The following is a 19,664-nucleotide window of genomic DNA, read 5'->3' as shown; positions in this document are numbered from 1 at the left end:
GCTACATGCCGTGAGTGTGTGACAGCAGAAGTGAGCACAGGTGTTGCATGGACGGCGAGTGTCACACACACAATGATGGCGCGACAGTTACATACAAACAGGGAACGTGAGAATCCGTCGCCCTCATAGCGCGTTTCCGTTACACACACAGAGCCTGGTACACACACACACACACAGCGACAGTCACATGCCTGGCGCGTGCGAGAGCGGGACTGCGGCTCTGCCGCACAGCGTGAGTGTTACACGCCGTGCCAGGGGCCCTTTGCTCCGCGTTGCAGCAGCGCTTCCCGGATTCCGCGCAGCCCGCGTCAGCTGTACGTGCTCACCCGGCTGGCCGCCCGGCTGCGCAGCCAGCTCCTCCCCGCAGCGGCTCTTCCCCGCCCGCCAGCCCGCTTCGCAGGAGCGACACCCCCAGCAGCGTCAGGTAGGTTCCCGGAGCGCGGCCTTGGCGGTAGGCCCGGCCGGAGCCAGGCAGCGGCGGCGGCTCCGTTGGGAGGAGAGCAGCCTGAGGGCGCTGGGGAGGGATTGGCCGGCGGGCCGGAGATGGCGCCTCCAGAGGGCTGAGGGGCCGCTTCCCCTGAAGGGGGCGGGCGCAGGGAAGGAAGCGAGCGGAGGCTGGGCTCTGGCAGCAGGGCCGGGATATGCGGCAGCGGCTGCTCCTTTTCCTCAGCAGGACTCTGACCTCTTTGGTGAGCACCGGTGCCTCCCGGCCTCCTCTTCTGCAGCGGTGGCCTCGCCCGCCCGGGTATGGTTGTCATGTGCGGGGACCCCTCGCCCCGTTCGGGGGGTGTGGGGTTGTGGTGTGGGCCTGCTCCTGTTGTGTAAGAGGCTACGGGGTGGCAGGAGGTCTGTTGGTGCCCCCCCCCCCCGTTGTTGTTTGTGGAACGGGGCGTATGATCTGGGAACTCGTGAATCGTGTCCGCCTGCTACTGAAAGGGGTGGAGGCGCCGGGGGACTAGAGTCTCCTGGAGGGAGGGGATTAGGGTGGCAACATCCTCCCCGAAATGCGTCTGCAGACTGGGTGATTTATCATGCTGCGGGGGAAGAGGACAGGTTGGGACGTCCTGAGGGCACTCTGTACCCGTGGCGAGAAGAGTAGTTTTGGGAGTGCTGGAAAAGGGTAGCCAACTAGCTGAACATGCGACCAGATCATCTCTTTGCTCTAGGCTTGTGTGCATTCTGCTGGGTGCTGGGGTAGACTTCATGTGCTTTAAGGAAGCTGGTAACATACCTTGTATTGTTGAACTCGTCATTAAGGCCTTAATACTGCACCACACCATGTTGTAAAACACATTTAAAGACATTTATTGCCTCTGATTGTTTTATTCCAAATAGGTCAACATTTAGAAAAAATGATATTCAGTAGGGTTGGCGTCTTATTTCTTATACTGAGAACTGTGCTTTTATTATAAAAATCAGGGGACCTGACACACTGTGACCTATTGTGGTATAACATTATATTCCCCATATGAATTGTGTTTTGCCAAATTGTAATATTTAGTGTTGCATAACTTGTTAAATCTATCTACAGAATAAACAGGATATATGTTTCACCAGAAACAAGTTTTTCAGCTGTCAATGTTAGTATTTATGGCACTGTTGATGGGAGGGGCTTCTTCACTACATAACAAGATAATTGATGGCTAGCATGGCATGGAAATAATTTTAATACTTGTGTGTGAGTTCTGTAGTTTAGATAGCAAACTTCAAACACCTTTATTGAGAGAGAAGGTTCGTAACTTTGTCTAAGGTAGCTATTTTCATTTAAACAGTGTTGGGTGACTGCTGTCAATATGTGTCAAATTTTAGGTCTGAAGTTATTCATAGTTATTTATATAGTACCATAAGTGTATAGAGTACTTTATAAATCATAGAAAAGGATATTCTCTTTCCACAGAAGAACTTACATTTGAACACAAATGAGAAAACATGGAATAACTGATGAAGTGCAGTTTACAAAAGATTCATAGAGGAAGTGAGTCTTAAGGAGGGATTTAAAGGAAGGGAGAGAGGCTATTTGGCTAATGAGAAGTGGAAGATTGTTTCAAGAGAAAGTGTAGATCCAAGAGTGGGAGGAGTAGGGGGAAATGAGAACAGATGCAGTCTGGAGCAAGGTTGTTCAAGTCAAGGCGAGGAGCTTGAAGTTGATATGGTAGAAAACAGGAAGCCAAAGATTATCTAGAGAGAGTTTAGAGTATGAGATGATTGGCAGATCTTTGAAAATCCACCTGCCCACACTTCTGAGTAAGAAACACTTCTGGGCAAGTATCATGAACTTTTACAAAGTGTAAGGTTTCATTTGGGGTGGACAAATAATCTATTAATAATTACAAAGATAACCTACCAAATATAAACTAGTTCAGTGCTTTTCTGAGGTTTTTTTTTTTTTAGATCGATAACTGGTGCTTCTCCTGCTACTGATTCATTTGCTAACCTGCAGTAGAGTGAAAACTTACCAGAACTTGTCACTTTTCACTCCTCCTATTGGGAACCAGTAGGCAGCAATGAAAGGGACAAGAACCAGGTCAGTTTCTTCTTTTGAAAGCTGAAAACAGTCACCAGAACTTTTCACTGGAGGAGAGGGAAACAGAATGGAGGGCAGATTAGCAGTGACTCCTTTGCATGCTACCAGCCTTACAGGAGGAGATGGTAGGAGGGAGGAGAACAGAGAGAGTGCTCCTTTCCAGCAGCCAGAAGGTGCATCAAATTTCAGACACCTACTAACTAGAGACTGCAAAGGATGGCCCTCACAAATAGGGCCCAGAAAAAAATCCCAGTATCTTTCATAGAATCATAGCATATGAGGGTTGGAAGGGACCTCAGGAGGTCATCTGGCCAACCCCCTGCTCCAAGCAGGACCAATCCCCAGACAGATTTTTGCCCCAGATCCCTAAATGGCCACCTCAAGGATTGAACTCACAACCCTGGGTTTAGCAGGCTAATGCTCAAGCCACTGAGCTATCCCTCCCTTTTCCAGTATTGAGGATGGGGATTAGGAAAGAGACTTGACTTCTCACTTTAGACCCCTTACATCTTAGTCATCTGTCTATTACATGTTTTTCAAGCTTTGTGTATGAACAATTGGGAGGATAGGTAAGGGAGTTTGGAATGGGGTGGATGAATGGGTGTGGGTTTGCTGATGGGTGTGACAGAAAAGAAGAAGCGACAAAGAGTCTTGTGGTACCTTATAGGACCACAGGACTCTTTGTCGCTTTTTACAGATCCAGACTAACGCTGCTACCCCTCAGATAGAAAAGAAGAAGTTGATTAGAGATTTGAGAAATTGGAGAGAAAATATGGGGGAGGAGATAGGATGTACCTTGTAGATAAAGAGAGGGTAGGACAAAAAAACGATGGAGGGAAAGAAGACAATGAAACAGAAGAAAAGGTGTGTCATGATCTGTTACAGGGAGAGAAAGTATGTAAGTGCAAGAAACTAGCTGTAGCAAATTACTAATGATCTTTTAGGTTCCAGTCTTTCATACGTGCATGTGTTCAACTCTATGTTTGTGAGTAATGCCACTGACTTCAGGAGGGCTCCCAACAGGACAGAGATCTGCTTGTGTAGTGTCAGTTATAGAATCAGGACCTATATGGATTATAGACCAAAAACGAGAACATGAGTAACACTTTGACATTAAATCTTTTCTCCACTCACTTCCATTAAAAAAAAACCAAACCATCTCCTTCTTAGGCATCTCACATTCCCACCTCCAAGCCTTGCCCAGGTTTTCACTAGCTCTGTCCATCTCTCTCTCTCTCTCACACAATTGTCATCTAACCCTAAACCTAACCTTTTTATATATAGTTATTCCTTATCCCATTAATTCCTCCATTAGACCTTCTAACCTCCTCCTCCTTACCTTGCTCCCAGCACTGAAATCCTCTATCTTCGGGCAAACAAAAGATCACTTAGTGGTATTGATATCAAGGCATTTCCAGGAACAGGGCTCCTTTTCGCTATTTGTCATGTCTCTCTGGCTTATAGGAGCTTCATCCTGGGTAGGACTCAACAGTACATGAGGTGGGGTGTCACTTTGGGCCTGGTGCCATAAGTAGCCCTTGGCTCTGTGTGGAGTCCAGGAGGGAAAAGTGCAAAAGAGAGGCTGTTCGCTCTACATTGCCCACAGTGCAACTCCTGTTGCACTGAGCTGGAAATAAATTGGCTTCACTGCCAGGGTCATTTCAGGTTATTGTCTAAGTCACCTACTATAAATACTTTCAGAGCACTTGGGCTATCGCATTCTGGGGATGATATTTGTTTCTAATTTATTTTTGATAGCATTGCATTAGATATAACAACTGTGTGTATTTTTATTTTGAGGTGTTAATGTTTTAATAAAATAAAAAGTTTCATGAAAAATATTTCCATTCAACTGGGGCTAGACAGAGATTGGTTTAATGGTTATTGTATCTACAAATGCATGGCGTGCTGCTGCTAATGAACAGGTTTCTGCTCTCAACCTCTCTTCCATCTAGATCCTGCCATAGACTATGGGCTGCTGTATGCTAATATGACAACATTTTGTATTCGTAATATGATAGATTTTGTGTTCAACTTGTTCAAAAGTTGATTCAGATGGTTTCAAATTTAAAATAAAAGCAACACAACTTCTTTGATTTATATTGAATCATAATTATAATTATCTACATTAGGAAAGCCAAAAAAACCCTGTAGCTTTAATACTGAAAATGCTTTACGTACAATGTTGGTTTTACTAATTATAAAATATTTTCAGAATTCTGCAATATAGCACACAATAAGTAAATTGTATTTTTGTGTAACTTTTGCTGGAGCTCATGAGCATTTCTTTTTTTTTACGTGTGGCTAACTTTTTTTTAAAGTACTGAGCCTTGTAGATATGTTAGGTTTGTCAAAGATCTAATGTTACCGACAGTTGTTTTAGGAGGATTACACTGAATAATAGAGTTCTCCTTTAGAATCTAACTAAAGAAGAAAGTTCTGGACAATTCTTTTCTTTACCCCTCTCTCTTTCCCTTTTGAATACCCTCACATTCTTCATCTTGGTATACGTGGATCAGATTCTCTCACCAATTCTCAGTCTTTTTTGTACTTGAATTGCTTTTTTACATTTTAACCAAAATGTTTGTTGATATAATATGTTCAGTATTAACTATTTGCTATCTGTTTTGTGAAGTCAGTCTATAGCAACTTGCACATTTAAGATCTTATAAATAACCATCTAATCAATGAAACTTAGGCCTGGTTAGAAGCCACAGTGTTCCTCACCTACTGCTTCCTCTAAAACTGGCTATAATCTTTTGACAGTTATTTTCATTGTGATTTTTTTCCTAGGGCTCCTGATGAGCTTATACCTCTGTAATTATTCTCTTTGTTCAAGATTGGTACAACTATTGTCTTTTAGCCAGTCACCTGGAACCTCCTCTTGCTCTCCCATATATTTTTCCTAGTGTTTTGATAGCACTTGTCCAGTCAACTTTAGCATCTCAAATGTTTTATTGTCTGTTTCTGCAGCTTTCCCATTTTCAACTGCATCACTACTCTTTTTGTTTCTTCTTCTATTAGTGGTTCAAGTGCTGACATTTGTTCTGTCTTCCAAGGTGTCCCGTTCATTTAGCATGTCTGGAATGTTTGCATTTGGATGAATTACAGGGTTCAGCACTTGGTCGAGATGCTAACAACATAAAAATGGCCACACTGAGTCAGACCAATGGTTTATCTAGCCCAGTGTCCTGTGTTCCAACAGTGGCCAATACTTCAGAGGGAATGAACAGAATAGGGCATTTGTCAAGTGATTCATCCCCTGTCGTACAGTCATAGCCTCTAGCAGCCTATGGTTTAGGGACATACACAACATAGGGTTGTGTCTCCAATCATCTTGACTACTAGCCATTGATGGACCTATCTAATTATTCATAGTTATAGTTTTGGCCTTCACGATATCTCCTAGCAATGAGATGGAGTTGTGAGTTCAATCCTTGAGATACTTGAGGCAAGTATCTGTCTGGGGTGTGGTCCTGCTTTGAGCAGGAGTTTGGACTGGATGACCTCCTGAGGTCCCTTCCAACCCTGACATTCTATTCTATTAATAAGGAAGTACTTCTTCACACAACACACATTCTTCAGTGAATACAGTCTGGTCCTGGTGATTTATTACTGTTTAGTTTACCATCCTCCCTCCTCCCCCAAAATCTCCCCTTTTGAAACCTCAACCTGGGACAGTTCCTCAGATTTGTCACCTAAGAAGAATGTGGAAATCTCCATCACATTCTCTGCGGTGAAGACTGATGCAAAGAATTCATTTAGTGTCTCTGCAATAGCCTCGTCTTCCTTGCCTACTCTTTTAGCACCTTATTTGTCCAGTGGCCACACTGATTGTTTGGTAGGCTTCCTTCTTCTGAGGTACTTAAACAAAAAACAAAACAAAACTCTTTTTTGTATCTTTTTGCTAGTTGCGCCACAAATTCTTTTTTGGTCTCCCTAATTATACTTTTACAATTGATTTGTCAGAGTCTCCTCAGTAGATTTTACTTCCAATTTTTAAAGGATGTCTTTTTGCCTCTGCCTTTTTTAATCTGGTAAGCCATGTTGGTATTTTTTTTTTGCTCCCTTTACTGTTTGTTTGTTTTGTTTTGTTTTTAAATTTGGGGTATGTATTTAGCTTGAACCTCTACTTATGGTGTTTTTAAGTAGGTGCCCTGCAGCTTGCAGGCATTTTACTTTTGTGTCTGTTCCTTTTAATTTCCATTTAACTAGATTTCTATTTTTTGTGTAGTTTCCCCCTTTTGAAGTTAAATGCTACTGTGATAGGTTTCTTTATTATTTCCCTTCTTCAGAAGTGTTACATTTAATTACATTATGATCACTATTGTTGAGCAGTTCAGCTATATTCATCTCTTAGACCAGATCCTGTGTGTCACTTAGGACTAAATCAAGAATTGCCTCTCCCCTTTTGGGTTCCAGGATTAGTTGCTCCAAGAAGCAATCATTTAAGGTGTTTAAAAATTTTCTCTCTGAATCCTGTTCTGAGGTGACATGTGTCCAGTCAATATGGGGATAGATGAAGTCCCTCTTTATTACTATGCTTTTTGTTTTTGTAGCTTCTCTTACCTCCCTGAGCATTTCACAATCACTGTGACCATCCTGGAGAGATGGTCAGAATTAGTTCCTACTGCTATAGTGCTCCTTCTGTTCATTCAGCATGTCTTTGGCATTTATTGTCAAGTCACTAGTAGCCTTTCCTACTGTTGCATCATTGGCCTGATTGTGTTTCCCTACAACTTAACCTTTTGTATATTGTTTTCATATCTTGTTTTCTTGCTGATCCTTTTACTTGTCCAGTCTGTGATTTCTATACCATTTTGTACAATGCTTTTATTACTTCCATTATCTCAGCATTCTTGAGTTGTTTACAGTTTTCCTGTCATAGTCTTGTTTTGTTGCTTGTCCAGGTTTTCCTTGTTTGCTTATGCCTTCCAATAACCTTCTGTGCTGTGTTTTGTATTGCTGCATTACATGAAACAGACATCAGAAGGCAGGAAGCAGTAGATCTGAGAGAAAATGGCAGGTGTAAAGTGGAATGATTTTAAGAGAAATGAAGTTAGAAGAGAGTAGGATGTGAAGTCGGGATATGGGATTGGCTGTAATAGAAAAGATTATGAGGGTGTTGACACTGGAGAAGACAAACAGATGATAGAATGCTAAAGAAAATAGTGCAAACACAATCAAAGTCAGTCAGACCTTGAAGCTGACCACAGACTTAATAGTGAATCGTATATGTGGACATGACCGGGATGGACTTAATGGAGGAATAACCCAGGGACAGGAATGAATGGTGAAACTGTACTACTCCCCATATCTGTAAAGATGCTTTGGGATGGTAAAAATGAAAATAAATAATTTGTTTTTAATCTGTAGACAAATTTAAAATTGGTCATTGGTTTCCCACTTTCAAGTGCCTCTTCATAATTTATTCCATTTAATTTCCAGCACTGTTGTAAAAGGTTCAATGAGACATATTTGGAGAGTCCATTAAAAATATTGGGAAAAGACTGGTTTGCCACTTTTGATTGCTTGTAATTTTAAGGTGAACTTGGATAAAGTTTATTTACTTATGTTTTGAGTGCGTTCTTAAAATACTCAGTTTGGTGCAGTTTTAAAAACAGATATGGAAACTAGATTAGGGTTTTACAGTAGTTCAGCTGTTTTGTTGCCTCCTGTGTTTCGTCATATCTGAAATTAAGTTGTGTAAACTCTCATCACTTTTACCATCAGTCCCTAAAGAGTTTCTTGATTAAATTTCCTGGTGTAGACATTGCCCTTTACTTCTCTGGAAGATTATGTGCAGTCAATGAGAGTTTGCCTTCTACAGACACACACTGAGAAGTAAATTTTGAATGGTGGCAAGATGCGAATTTCCTCAAAATGGATCAGATAAGCAGTAATGTCAAAGTAATGATCATTCGCAAATTACTGTTTTAAAAAAAGCTAAGAGTAAGTTGTCTTCTGGGTTAGACATATTCTCAGGAATAAAATTAGGATAAACATTCTGATTTTGTAAGACCAGAGATTTCAGTTCATAATGTTTTTTAGTGGGGTTGATTGAATTATACTTATTAATTATTGCAGAACTTTTGTGAGGGGTGTTTATATCATTTGGCAAAATTTTATGATGAGTTCTTCTGGGAAGAAGAGCCTAATATATGTTCAAAACTTTGAACAGTTTGCATACATTTTGATAACAGACAATGCTAGTTATTTAAGTTCAAGTTAGGTGTGATATTGGGGAGTTACCTAAATTTAGAGGTCAAAAAATTTACCTAAAATAGCTATTGAAGCTATGGAAGTGTAATATCTTAGAGAATCCTGATTCCCAAATTTGTAAGCAAGAAGTAGAAAATTGTATGTTAACCAGAAAATAAGGGGAGCCTAATAGCTTTGTTCTACATTTGAACTAGTGATATAATAAATGAGGATAAAATGTTCTGCAGCATCCTTTATAATGATGTTCTGTTATGTTAGTTTACTTGTATGTGTGGTAAGGTACTCCAATTCTGTTCCAATTTATTAGAATTTTATTTTTCTGTGATGTGCAGTGTCAAATTTTGATGAAACATTTGATTGTTAGTTGAAGAAAAATCTTAATTAGTATAAACTCATTTTAACCAATGCAGTTGTAGCATGCAAATGAATTGAGGGAAGGTGAAGAGAGGAGACTGATTATTGGATAACATACCTCTAGTGTCACTATTGCTTTCATAAGGATGTCACAGTCCTGCCATCTGGTGATGATCTGTTCCAAGAGCACTAGTGGATGTGTAGGGTAAAGGAGCAGGAGAAATGACACACAAGAGAATGGAGATGTATTCTAATATTGCAGCCCCACCAGAGTATAATGAGTTTTTCAACATATTCTCCAGAGCACTCAATTCAGCACTATCTTCTCTGTAAAAGAGGTGAGAGACAAATTCACCATGATCCTCACTGGCTGGGAGACCTGAAGCTCAGAGCCTTCTACTGAAAATTCCCAGCTCCTGAGAGTTTCACGCCAGGTGCTGTCAACAGCAGCATATTTATAATGTTTTGAAAGTTGGCAGAAAATGTAAACATAGGTGGATTAGCGAAAATTCAGAGAGTGTAGACCAGTGATGGAGATCTAGATAAATTGAGAACATGGGCAGGTATTGACTCATCATAAACTTCAATCCATGGCAACTACTGGGTAATGGGATCTAGAAGAAAAACATAATGTGTGCATGTAAGGAATACAGACACAGTCTGCAGAATTTGGAACAGGTGAAAAATTTGGAATTGATAGTAGATCACAATCATAATCTTTATATAATGCCAAGGACAGTTGTGGAGCTCAAATAATAATTGTGGTGAATTCAGTGCAGTGTAATGGTGTACTTAAAAAGGGATATGAAACATGACCCAAAAAAGCAGTAACAAAAATAAATTGTGCAGTTTTATTCATCGGTTGATATAGATATGCTTTGAGTATGGTTCAGCACACCAGAGATGTGCATTTATAGTAAAACCATGATTATCTGAAGGTCTCAGGGAAACCCAAAACCTTCAGATGACTGGAGGAGCTCACCAAGCACAGTTTTCAAAATCTGCAGAGCTGGCATCCCAACTATAGCCATTCAGCTTGATTCTCCAGAGATGATGATTATTTATAGATGTTCATCTGGCTCAGCAAGACTTGTGGACTAATGTGTAGGGTCCTACCAAATTGACGGTTCATTTTGGTTAATTTCATGGTCATAGGATTTTAAAAAGCTGAAATTTCATATATTTTAATCTCAAATTTCACGGTGTTGTAACTGTAGCAGTCCTGACCCAAAAGAGGGTTATGGGAGACTCTTGAGGTGGTTATTCTGCCACCCTTACTTCTGCGCTGCTTCCTTCAGAGCTGGGCAGCCGGATAGGGATGGTTTCTGGCTGATGGCCCACCTCTGAACGCAGCAGCGCAGAAGTAAGGGTGGCAATACTTCTGTGACCGCCCCCCCTACACACACACATTATCCTTGTGACTCCCCCATCACCTCTTTTGGGTCAAGACCCTCTGTTTGGGAAACACTGATCTCCCCCATGAAGTGTATATTGTGTAGGGTAAAAGTACACAAAAGATTTTACAGTCTGTGATGCGTTTTTTCATGTCCGTGAATTTGGTAGGGCCTTACTAATATGGCTTAAACATATATATCCTGTTGAGACAGCAAAGGCTTGAAGAAAATTTTGAAGCCAGTGCTCAGCAAGCCATTTCTTTTGGCTGTGCACCAAAATTTTTGCACTGTTGTCAAATGCTAGAGGTCTCTGGTAACTGGGTTTCAAATACTGTAAATGAGGTTTAGCTATATTGGCTAATGTGCCAACTGTATTTTCATTTAAAAATTGTTTTCTAAAATAACTATAGATTGACATAGGTATCACATGCAGTTTAAAAATTAAAACCCCATTTATGTAATTAGTTTTTCATAGGTGGACCTCAGCACCCTCAGAGCCCCATTGAAATCAGTGAGGCTCTGTGGGTATGCAGAAGTCTGCCTGCATGGATCTCATTGCAGAAAAAGCATCTTAAAGTATACTACTTGCTTTTACTTACTTGTAAAATAGAAATCAACAGATATTTTTCCTCAGTACCTGATCTATTATACCGAAGAGGGCATTTTGGTGAGAGGGGGACATAAGAGAGTACTTGATGGGTCCCCATCAGTGAATGTGAGCCTGCTTTCCGCTCGGACCCCCCTCGCTCAGCCCATTCTTTGCATTCGCCTGTTATCCTGCCCTTTGTTTAGATCTTCTCCTCACTTGCACTTTTTGAGCAAGCAGCACAATTCCAAAAACACTGTACTAAGGAACATTTCTTGCTGCTGCCTGTATTTTGTTGGGCCGTTCAATGTTGCTGTGGTTTTTTGGCAATACCATGAAAGTATCTTAATTTTAAAAATATTATTTTTAATTATTTAGAATGAGTCTTCTCTAAATAGCTAAGACATTTTGTGTGTCATCATTTTGGTGCTTAACTTAGCTGTGGTCATACCAGCAACAGAAGTATTAGCTTAGTGCTAGCATCGTAGGAGAGGAATCAGCACTTCGGAATTGGGCAGCTTACTCAGAAGTACAAGTGAGGGGAAAGAGGTAAGCAAGTTTTAGAAGGCAGACAGGAAGCCTGTCTTCTAGAAGGAAATGGAGGTTTGATCTGAAAGTTAGTGTGTATAATGCTTTGGAATCTTCAGATGAAAAGCAGTGGAGAAATATCTGCTAGTATTATACCCAGAAATCATCTTAAGAGAACATTAAGGTTGCATATCAAAACATTCAAAAGTAAGGAAATGCCTTTTCACACCTTGTAATGTTTTTCAATCCTTTTTTATTTACACTGATTTTGTTGTAAAAATGTTCAAACATACTTCCGTTTCCTTTTTTCCATTGATTTTCCACATATGTTTTCTTCTCTCCAAGGGTTATATCTTAATAATTTATTCAGCACCCGGGAGGCTTAGTATTCTTGGTGGACAGCATTTGCCTCACATAAAAAAGGTAAATGAAATATAAACCCAAGTCTGTTGACCTTCCAGGCACGGGGTGGGGAAAAGGGAGGAGGAACTATCTATTCATTCTGGCTTTTTCCTGAGTTGGGTTTGGTGCAGCAGGTTATGTTTTGGGTGTGTGCAGTTTTTAATGGATTTATTTTCTATCCTGCTTAAGTGTTAGGGCCCAATCCTGCGAACCCCAGCGTAAGTACAACTTGCTTTTCCTAGTAGGCCTATTGAGGTGATGAGTAAGGGCATGCAGGATCAATCCTTTGATTTGAAACTAACTGTTTTGGAACATGCGGAGAAGGGGGTGGAGAAGGGGAGAGTAATCCTCAGGGTACCCAATTTTGAGTGCTAAACTAGAGCTAGGTTATGAAGGAGATAGAAACAGAGAATTGTTATTATGACAGTATACTCTGTGTGGTTCTTCACAAGGTATCAGTTGAAATGCATGAGATTTCACAGTGGGCATAACGTTTTGAGTCACCATTGTAGATGAATCATTAAAGCTATTGATAAAACGTCATGACTTGAGGGGGTGGGTTAAAAATAACAAGGAAGTAGCAGGTGACAAAAATAATCAGGTGTATTGTCATCAAATACAGGGTAGAAAGTGTGTGGAACACGCTTCCAAGGTTAATGCACCAGTAAGCAACCAGCATTTTGAAGTCTGAAACCGAATTAGACATACATTTAACTAAAGAGGATAGAATGTGTACTGTTTATTAATTTAATAGTTAAGGTGAAATCAAGGAGTTCAGGAGGCTCCTTTTATTTTTCTATATTCCCCATTGTCTGGCATAGCAGATTGAACTGATGTTAAGTACTGTTTGAATTTTCAAGTATGTAGGAATAGAGCAGGATTGCTTTTATTTAAGAGGGACCCAGTTGCTGTTGAGCATTTCTAATTTAATCCTGCAATTCTGTAGCAGTCTGTATGCATTATAGCATAGCATTAATAATACTGAGGCATAACAAGAAACATAGGAATTACCATACTGGATCAGACTAGTGGTCCATATAGTCCCATATCCAGTCGTTGACAAGTGGCCTATACTAGCTGCTTCATTTCAGAGGATGACCCTGTGCAGCAGGCAATTATGGGATAACTTGTGAACTCTGATCACAACCAGCTCAACCATTGCACAGGATAAAATTTGGTAGATGGTTAGTGTAGTTTTAAACTAGAATTTAGAGACTGGGATTGCTATTTCTCTGTGTTTGTTAATGTTTACATGGATATTCAAATGAAACACTGTTTTATAATTTGTCATGTGATAGTGTCCGTTTTGCTAGTAGAAATTTCTACTTTTTTAGAAAGCAATCTCCTACACGCTTGCAAGAGTTCATGTTCCTCACTGTTGTTTACAGGTACACTGATTTTAATTCTTCTCTTCTGATGCTTTTTGTATTCAGTATCTCTGTCTAAAAATATAGAGTAATAAAGTTTTGCCCTTATTTAAGGGCACCTCCTTACTTATTGTATGAAACTTTCAACGGGAGTGGAGTAAAGAAGGTTATGTTTTTGTAAGTTTCAGGTATTCCAGCATCTGATGCTCACATTGTTGCCTTACTTGACTGAGGTTATGTCTACATAGCAAGGAATAAACCCTTGGCTGGCCCATGCCAGCCAACTTGGGCTTATGGGGCTCAGCCTGCGATGCTGTTCCACTGCTGTGTAGATTCCTGGGCTTGGGCTGGAGCTTGAGCTCTGGGACCCTGTTGGGTGGGAGTTGCTGGGGTCACCCAGCAGTATAACCAAAGCTGGTAAAAGCCAATGTGTGGTTGGCTGGCTGCAGCACATCCACAGACATAGCTGGAAGTGACTTGCATGCTGGAGGTTGTGAGCAGTCCAGAGTTGGAGGTTACAGCAGCAAAGCAAAGCATCCCAGGTTAGAGAGCAGGGATGACACAGCCAGTCATTAGTCTGGATTGTTCCCTCGATATGTCAGAGTAATAAAATCAAATGTAATCATTCATAGCTCCAGTGACAGAATCCTAATCTTTATGTTCTAGTCAAAACCTTTTGATTTTATTGTTCAAAATGGATTATTTTTACAAAATATAGCAGAGAGGCAGGGGAAATAACTGATTCTAAGTTTGCTAGTGACAAGAAGATCCTGTTTTTAATTAAACACACACACAAAAGCAGTATTTCTAGGATAGGTCCCCTGAAATTTTTACAGTTCTTCAGGGGCAGTCTCTGTGACCAGTTATAGTGAATTCAGTGGTATTAAATGTTCTAAACTTGCAGAATTTTTGGCTCCTTAAATTATTAATTTTTCTCATCGTAAGAATTACTGCCCCTGTAATACTTTTAGCTCTTTTACTACATTAGAATTCTAAAGACTGAAATAAAAAATCCACCACAAGATGATGACCTGGACACTGAATAATTTGAAGATTGTGGATTTTCCACTGATGTTCTGAAATGGTTTAAAATCCCACCACTAAATTAACTATGAAAAGCCTTAGGAGTTTCCAGGTGTTATCAAATTTTTCATAGTGTGAGCCATACTGTAATAGAGAGTCTGATGGACAATCTCCCTCCTTTTGTTTTCAGTCATGTGGACCACCTTTCCTCCATTTGTAATCATGTAACATTTATGTGATAGGAACAGTTGCTTACAGTGAAAAGTAATATTAGAAAAATATATATTTAGCTGTATTTTAATGCAATTTAGCATCTGGAAGCAAGCAGGATAGACAGCACCATGTGAAAAGCCAACTTTGTGGTCTACCAGAAAGTCCTCTATGAACCACAACTTGGGAACGCTGGTTAGAGTCTGGAATTTGGAAGAGAGGAGGCTATCAAGCATATCTTATTGTGTTGTCTGTTGCCCCTTTAAAACACTTTTCCTATTGAACTGATCAAGAGATGAGGAATGTAAATAATTTACTTATTGTTAACCATCCAGTAGTGTAATTAGTTTATTTTTTTCCTTCCAGAATATGTTAAGTATAATTTTGATTATTTTTGGCTCACTGAATTTAGTAAATAAAGTAACTTAAAATCATACAAAATATAGACTGCATTATGTGTTTTCTTAAAATCTCTCATGTAATGTCTTTGAAAGGCTGAGTTGTTTGGTTCTGTTTTCCTTTCTGCAGATGTGCTGTGTAGTTTTAAATTTTATATGTCAACTTATAAGGGCTATTGAACTAAAAAATATTCTAACAGTCTCGGCCAGGATATAAATTGAGTCTATATTTCTAGACTTTTCACCTGGAGACATAGTGCCTCATACAGAATTAAGTTTTCATTTTGAGGAGTCTACAAACCCTGAAGTACTAATGATGACATGTCTTTTTTGTTCTTGTTTAACTAAAAAGTAGAAACATACAGGTTTCAGAGGGGTAGCCGCATTAGTCTGTATCAGTAAAAACAACGAAGAGTCCTTGTGGCACCTTAGAGACTAACAAACTTATTTGGGCATAAGCTTTCGTGGGATATAACCCACTTCATCAGATGCATGGAGTGGAAAATACAGTAAGCAGGTATAAATATACAGCATATGAAAAGATGGGAGTTGCCTTACCAAGTGGGGGTCAAAGTGGATGTGGCCCATTCCCAGCAGTTGACAAGAGGGCATGAGTATCAACAGAGGGATGGGCCCTATCCACTTCGATTGAATTGGCCTCGTTAGCACTGATCCCCACTTTCATGGGCTGTATATTTATACCTACTTACTGTATTTTCCACTCCATGCATCTAATGAAGTGGGTTATATCCCACGAAAGCTTATGCCCAAATGAATTTGTTAGTCTCTAAGGTGCCACAAGGACTATTTGTTGTTAGAAACATACAGTAAAGGCCTTATTCTGGAAAGCCTAAGAGCATTTGAATCCTTCCGATTCTGGAGGTGTTAACATTCGCCTCATTGTGATGCTCATAGTATCATCATCAGCTACCCACGATATTTATTACACCAGTGGTGTAAATTACACATGTAGCTGGCGCCAAGGTGGCCATCACCATTCTGTGGAAGGGAAGTAATGTAGATGAATGATGACCTATACCAGGGGTCAGCAACCTTTCAGAATTGGTGTGCCAAGTCTTCCTTTATTCACTCTAATTTAAGGTTTTGCGTGCCAGTAATACATTTTAATGTTTTTAGAAGATGTTTCTATAAGTCTATATCATATAACTAAACTATTGATGTATGTAAAGTAAATAAGGTTTTAAAAATGTTTAAGAAGCTTAATTTAAAATTAAATTAAAATATAGAGCCCCCCCGGACTGGTGGCCAGGACCCCGGCAGTGTGAATGCCATTGAAAATCAGCTCGTGTGCCGCCTTCGGCACACGTGCCATAGGTTGCCTATCCCTGACCTATACCATTTTTCTATACTAATATGGCTTTAGAAAGGGGAACTTTTAAGTTGTCTTCCCTTTAATGGTATTTTATGTAAATAAGCACTCTGATTTTCACCTCCGGAGCTTCACTTCTGAAGTCCTGTTAACATTCTAAAAGAATCAGTTGGTATGCACAAATCACAAGAAAGCTAGTTAAAACATTGTTTTTTATAAGCCAAATGGTATTCGCCTAATAAATGTCATGACTGAAGACATTCCACAGTAAATGTGTGGGGAGCTGCATAATATTCTCTCTAAAAAATATACTAATTATAGTCATTAGTCATTTCAGTGCCTTACGCTATACAGTCTTAAAGCTTCTGAGAATAAATGAATTTGGCTTTTGTTTTGATGCCCAATGTGAGTTGAAGACAGGAGCAGCAATACTGTCAAACCCTTGAAATAGCTTATACTGTGCTTCTGATGGAACTGTACTTGCAGCAGTTTTTACCATAAACAAAGATTTATTACACAAGCTCATCATATTTGGAGGCTTAGGCTCAAATCTGGTTTAGCTCCCAAGTGAGTTTAGTTCGCTAGCTATTAACCAGTCTCTGGTGGTCACTTACCAATATGTTGTGCCACAGATAAAAATGTTGTTTGTTTGATCATTCTCTCTTAGGAACATGTCCTTCACTGAAACGTTAAATCTTGTAAAGCAGATTAAGATTCATTGGCAAAGTTACATGTGGAAATTTACTACCTGGCTGCACGGTGCCTTACTTCAAATATTACTCTCTCATTTCCCATTTCTCTGATTTCTTTTCTTAAGAAGTATGTGGTTTCAAATAAAATTAAGCACTTTTTAAAAGTCAAAATTCATGATTGGGATGTCTCGTGTTTTTATTTTGGCAGTTTACCTAAAATTTAAAATAACAAGAGAACGTTATTCCAGAATCTCACTTGGTGTTAAAGATTTCAAAATATTGCTGCCACACCCAGAGACTTTCTTACTGTATCTCTAGAACTAGTGAGCTCTAAAAGTAGTTTTTAAGAACTGAGGCAGTTGAATTAGAGGAACCTGGGGAACAGGAAAGGTTGCATCTGTTTCTCAGTTTGCCAGTGATTTACTGTGAAACCTTGGGCAAGTATTTAACCCTTCCCTGCCTGTGTTTTCCCATCTGTAAAACTGAGTTAACACACAGTTTCAGAAAAGTGCGTTGAGATCCTATGATGAAAGGCAGTTTATGATTGGATAGTAGTAGTCTTCATGATAGTAAACATACCTGTTGTTGTTTCATGTTTTTCTTTTGATTTTAAGTGTAGATTTTTGTAAAATTTCAATATAAATACAAAGAGATTTAAAATATTTTTCTATAGGTTTGTTGCCGGCACAGGGTGCCCGAGGCAAGCAACAGTGGGGTCCATTGCCCAGAGTGCGTAGCGCCAATGAACATACAGGGTGGAGAAGCAAAACACAAGTTTATTTGAGCTCAAATAAGGTGCAAGGGAGAAATAACAATCTCAAATCCTGCACACACACACAAGCGGCTTTTCCCTTTTTAAATTCTTTTTTTTTTCCCCACTCCTTTCCCTGTAGCAATTACGTAAGTGCAGGTGCATTAAGTAATCTTGGCCACGGCAGCTCGTTAGTAAGTTTTCCTTCTGCCAGTTATCTTGTCCTTCAACACAGAGGCCTTATCACTACTGCTTTAGACCGATATGAACTGTGCTGCGACTGATAGCTTTCTAGGTTGAGTAGAGTTCAACATGGAGGGGCTTTGGTTCGCTTTTCCCTTGAAGAGGAGGGCTTCATCGACACTCGTGGCCTTCTACCCACCCGAGTTATCTAGGGTTATGCCTAGTGACACCAACAGGTTGAAGATGGATTTGGCAAGATTGCATTCATTGTAGCGTTTAATTTTTTTTATTATAGTTGAATAGGGTGGCTGACGTGTATCTTTGATGCTAAGTTATTAATTTTTAATTACTGTGAGAGTGGAAGTGACTGTAGATTCAATGATAGGATCCACTCCTCTATGAAATATTCTGATTTTAATAGGAGTTGCAGATTCTCAGCATCTCTCTGAATCTGGACCACAGTTCGGCATACAGGACAGGTTTTAAGGGTTCTGCACAGGGAATTAGGTTTTCCTCACAATTTCTCCTTTGAGATAGTTACTTAAATATAAATTAGGAATTTGAATTTCTACTATTTCCTTCTAGGCTTCAGAAGGATACCCATAACAAAATGAGCAATCCAGCTATTAAGAGACTAGCAAACAAAATTATCAAATCACCTGAGGATAAGCGAGAATATCGTGGACTAGAACTGGAAAATGGCATCAAAGCAATGCTCATCTGCGATCCCACCACAGATAAGTCTTCAGCAGCACTTGATGTACACATAGGTATTTAATTTATTTTGTATTCTATTCCACTAGCTTTGCACTGCAAGTAATTACTGCAGTATGTTTTTGTGAGGAAAAGGAATCTGACCTACTTTCAATGTGCCACTAATTTCAATATTTTAGTTGCAAATAAACCGATGGGACATAGCACAAAATATGGTAGCATTTACAGGAGTTGTTGTTTTCAGCAGGTTGCACAACCTTCGGTTATTGGGAGTTCCAGTTTTAGTTCTCCGTAAATCTTGTTAGAAATTGTTAGAGCTGGTTAAAATTTCCTGATGTAACACATGCTTAGTTAGTAATCAGACTTGTAATTTTAACCATATGATTCCACATTCTGAAGGAGCCATTTAAAAAAAAAATTAAAAAAAATGGAGAAATCATTCTGTCTTGCTTTATCTGCCATTCTAAATTTTTGTTTCATGCATGTTTATTGTAATGAGTAAGGGCAAGAAAAGCAGCATAAAGTGCCAAGAGGAAAACCTTAATCTTTGATATGGCAGTGTTTGTCTACACAGGAACACTCAGGATAATTAAGGTGAATTAACTAAAGGTGTGAAATTAATGTGCATAAATTAAAAGTTCCTTTAACCATCATGTGGATGCTCCCATCCAGAAGTAAAGTGGCTTTAGCTGGAGGATTAGAGAGAATTAAATCACTTTTCTTCTGAATGAGAGCATCCACACACGATTTTAAATGTCTTAAATTTGTGCACATGAATTAACTAAAGATGTAAAGTTAATCATAACGTTCCTGAGTGTGTTCCCATGTAGACAAGCTCTTAGAGTGTGGACATAAAGTGCCTGGGGTGGAAAAACAAAGGCAGTTAATCTGTTTCTGACTCTTACAGTAACAGAAAAGCAATCTTTTTCAAGATCTGAAAAGTCTAAGATATTTCTCTTTACATATTCCATAGCTTGTAGGAAAGA

At 39.6% G+C, this 19,664-nt stretch overlaps 1 protein-coding gene across 3 annotated transcripts in view; it reads left to right on the top strand.

The window, feature by feature from the left end:
- Nucleotides 1-390: 390 nt before the first annotated feature.
- The window catches only part of LOC127042114 (insulin-degrading enzyme-like), a 59,311-nt gene continuing 40,037 nt past the window's right edge, over nucleotides 391-19,664 (top strand). Inside the window, exons 1-2 of one of the 3 annotated variants that reach the window (XM_050935759.1) lie at nucleotides 391-424; nucleotides 18,550-18,734. In XM_050935759.1, the coding sequence (XP_050791716.1) occupies nucleotides 18,575-18,734 (160 nt within the window). In that variant the 5' untranslated portion in view covers nucleotides 391-424; nucleotides 18,550-18,574. Of the gene's footprint in view, nucleotides 425-551; nucleotides 746-18,549; nucleotides 18,735-19,664 lie in introns of those variants that run through there. The other 2 variants (XM_050935757.1, XM_050935758.1) reach the window with 2 other exon arrangements.

This window comes from Gopherus flavomarginatus, unplaced genomic scaffold (genome assembly GCF_025201925.1).
Source record: "Gopherus flavomarginatus isolate rGopFla2 unplaced genomic scaffold, rGopFla2.mat.asm mat_scaffold_267_arrow_ctg1, whole genome shotgun sequence".
Taxonomy (NCBI): Eukaryota; Metazoa; Chordata; order Testudines; family Testudinidae; genus Gopherus; species Gopherus flavomarginatus.
The sequence above is the reverse complement of the archived record's forward strand: the minus strand, read 5'-3'. Positions and strand labels throughout refer to the sequence as shown.